General features: G+C 38.6%; 1 protein-coding gene across 1 annotated transcript; it reads right to left on the bottom strand.

The window, feature by feature from the left end:
- Positions 1-989: 989 nt before the first annotated feature.
- On the bottom strand, positions 990-1,757 carry LOC118741566. Its single transcript, XM_036473565.1, has 2 exons — positions 1,290-1,757; positions 990-1,236 (listed from the first exon to the last, which is right to left on the bottom strand). Exons 1-2 carry the CDS (start codon positions 1,397-1,399, stop codon positions 990-992), a joined length of 357 nt encoding a protein of 118 aa, XP_036329458.1. The 5' UTR covers positions 1,400-1,757.
- Positions 1,758-2,438: the final 681 nt, after the last annotated feature.

Genomic DNA, 2,438 nt, shown 5'->3' with positions numbered 1-2,438 from the left:
AGCTGGCAAGCAATTAAGCTATCCGTGAATATCGTAATTTTATTTAGAGAGTTATTCTTTGCAATTTCTAGTGCTCTGTAAATAGCTACCATTTCACCAAAACATGATGATGTTTTACAGTTGGGCTTGAAGGAAAATTCTTTTCTATCAGTGTGACAAAAGATCCCGCAGCCAGTGACACTAGGGCCAACCGACGCATCCGTATAAAAAATAGTGAAATTTGCTTTCTCATAGTCATTCAAAGTGTTTGCTATTTCATCCCTGATCCTTCTGCCTTCACTTTGCAGTGTCGTGTTTTGTGGAGATTCTATATTCCCTTCAATATCATTGGATGGTGCTGGTTGATCGTCTTCATTATGCTCTATTTTGTAGTTTCTGCAGATGTTATGCAGCGCAGCGCAGACATTTACAATTTTCACTACTTTTTCTGGACGGTAGTGTAATGTACTTAATAAACAGCGAAATCTCCCTTTAAAAACTCCTATTGTTCGCTCCACAATATTTCGACCCGATGTATGGGCCAAATTAAATTTATATTCCTGGGAATTGTAGTGTGGATCTCTATAGGGTGTCAATAAAAAAGGTTCTATGCCATAACCACAATCTCCCAGTAACTTAGATGTCCGGTCCCCTGACTCATACATCTGAACGAAATAATTCCTGGCTCTGCTAATATTCCATACGAATGAGTCATGGCTAGAGCCGGGATACCGTGCATCTACTGCTCGAATTTTCATGTCACCATCACAAATCTAAACGTAAACACACAAATGAATGTTTATAAGTAAATCAGTTTCACGTGTACTTACAATCATGGCATTCAAACTGAAATATCTCTTTCGATTATAAAATAAATGTTCATCAGTACTCGGCTTGATGATTTTAATGTGTGTCCCGTCGATACAGCCAATTATCGAGGGAATTTTGCACTTCGTATAAAAATAGCCTCTCGATCTGCGTTTTTCGTTGAAGTCCATTTCTAGTTTTATCTACTCTGGACAAAGCAACTGATTCATAATCGTAAGCACATCACCCAAAATCGTTGACACCGTGCTCCTAGCTACACTAATGCTGGAATCGTTTCCAACTGATGTTTGATAAGATCCTTCAGCTAAAAATCGCAACGTAGCTGCTAGCTGCAGTACTGGTGGAACTTGAGATCGTGTCAAGTGTCCGCCAATAGTGTCAAGCACCATTTGGAAAGCCTCTTTATTTAGCCTATAACACGCTATGAACCTGCAAATATCTTATAAGTATTTACAAGCGCACCTTGCAATAAATCTACTTACGCTGTCTCCGGCAGCTCAAGCGGGTTGCTGCAATCCCTCAAAATTTTCCTTTTGACCTTCTCGCAACTTCCTTCTTCCATCAACATGAACGCTACAACTGCAGATGCCATTTTTTACTCATATACTTTTATTTTTATTCAATTTTTATAATTTATTGATGAAAACAATTGAATTTCACAAATTTTTGTCAAAAAAGCGAAAATAAAATTTGCGATCCACAACAAAACAGCTGTTCGAACATCGGCTTTGTTTATATTCGAAAAAAGCAAAACCGACACGGTTTCATGACACGTAGTGAAATCAATATCGGTTTGCAATTCCGATAAAATCCAAAACCGACGGGGATTCCATGACAGCCCTGATTATCTCTGCATAAATGGATCTTATACTTTCCAAGGCTAAATTTTCTTTTTTATCAGGTAGTGTCTTGGTGACTACATTAAGATTAGGAGATGAAATATCTTCATTAATAATATCTACACTGTCAAAGACTTGTCTAAACTCCCTGTAAACTAAGCTGTAGGTGGATTTAACATCGGGAAATTTATGTAACGATTCTTTCAGGACTCTGTTAGCTACTATATTGTTTATGAGTTCCTTCGCCGTTAACCATTTGGCTCTATCTTCAGGGGGAAGCTCATTGGCCAAAGCATAAATTAGATTTATGGGAGTGGCAGGTGTTAGCCCCAGGCACCTCCTCAAAAAGCTGTTCTGATACGTTCTGATTTTATTGTTCGTGGTGTTTGAACAGTAAGCCGTTGATGACCTGCAATACTCGATCTTAGTCCTAACAACTGCTTTATAATAGTTCAGTGCAACCTGTGGGCGCAGGCCTGCTTTCACTGTAGTTATCGATTTGAACAAGTTGGAGTTCGCTTCAGAAGCCTTTATGACTTCACCATAATGTTCACTTACAGCCAACGACGCACTTATGAATCTTCCCAAAAATTTAATAGATTTAACCTGCTCAATGCTTCTGCCCTGACATACTATCTGAAAAGTTGATCGGTTCCCCTTGCACAAATACATAAATTTCGTTTTTTCAGGATTGAATGCTAAGTTGATTTCACCGCACAAGCCCGAGAAGATATCCACCTTGCTTTGTAGGTTTTCAACCATTGTGTCCATATTTTTCGAGTAAGATACTAT

This window comes from Rhagoletis pomonella, unplaced genomic scaffold (assembly GCF_013731165.1).
Source record: "Rhagoletis pomonella isolate Grant_MI unplaced genomic scaffold, Rhpom_1.0 Rhpom_scaffold_00006, whole genome shotgun sequence".
Taxonomy (NCBI): domain Eukaryota; kingdom Metazoa; phylum Arthropoda; class Insecta; order Diptera; family Tephritidae; genus Rhagoletis; species Rhagoletis pomonella.
This window is presented reverse-complemented; position numbering and strand designations above follow the sequence as displayed.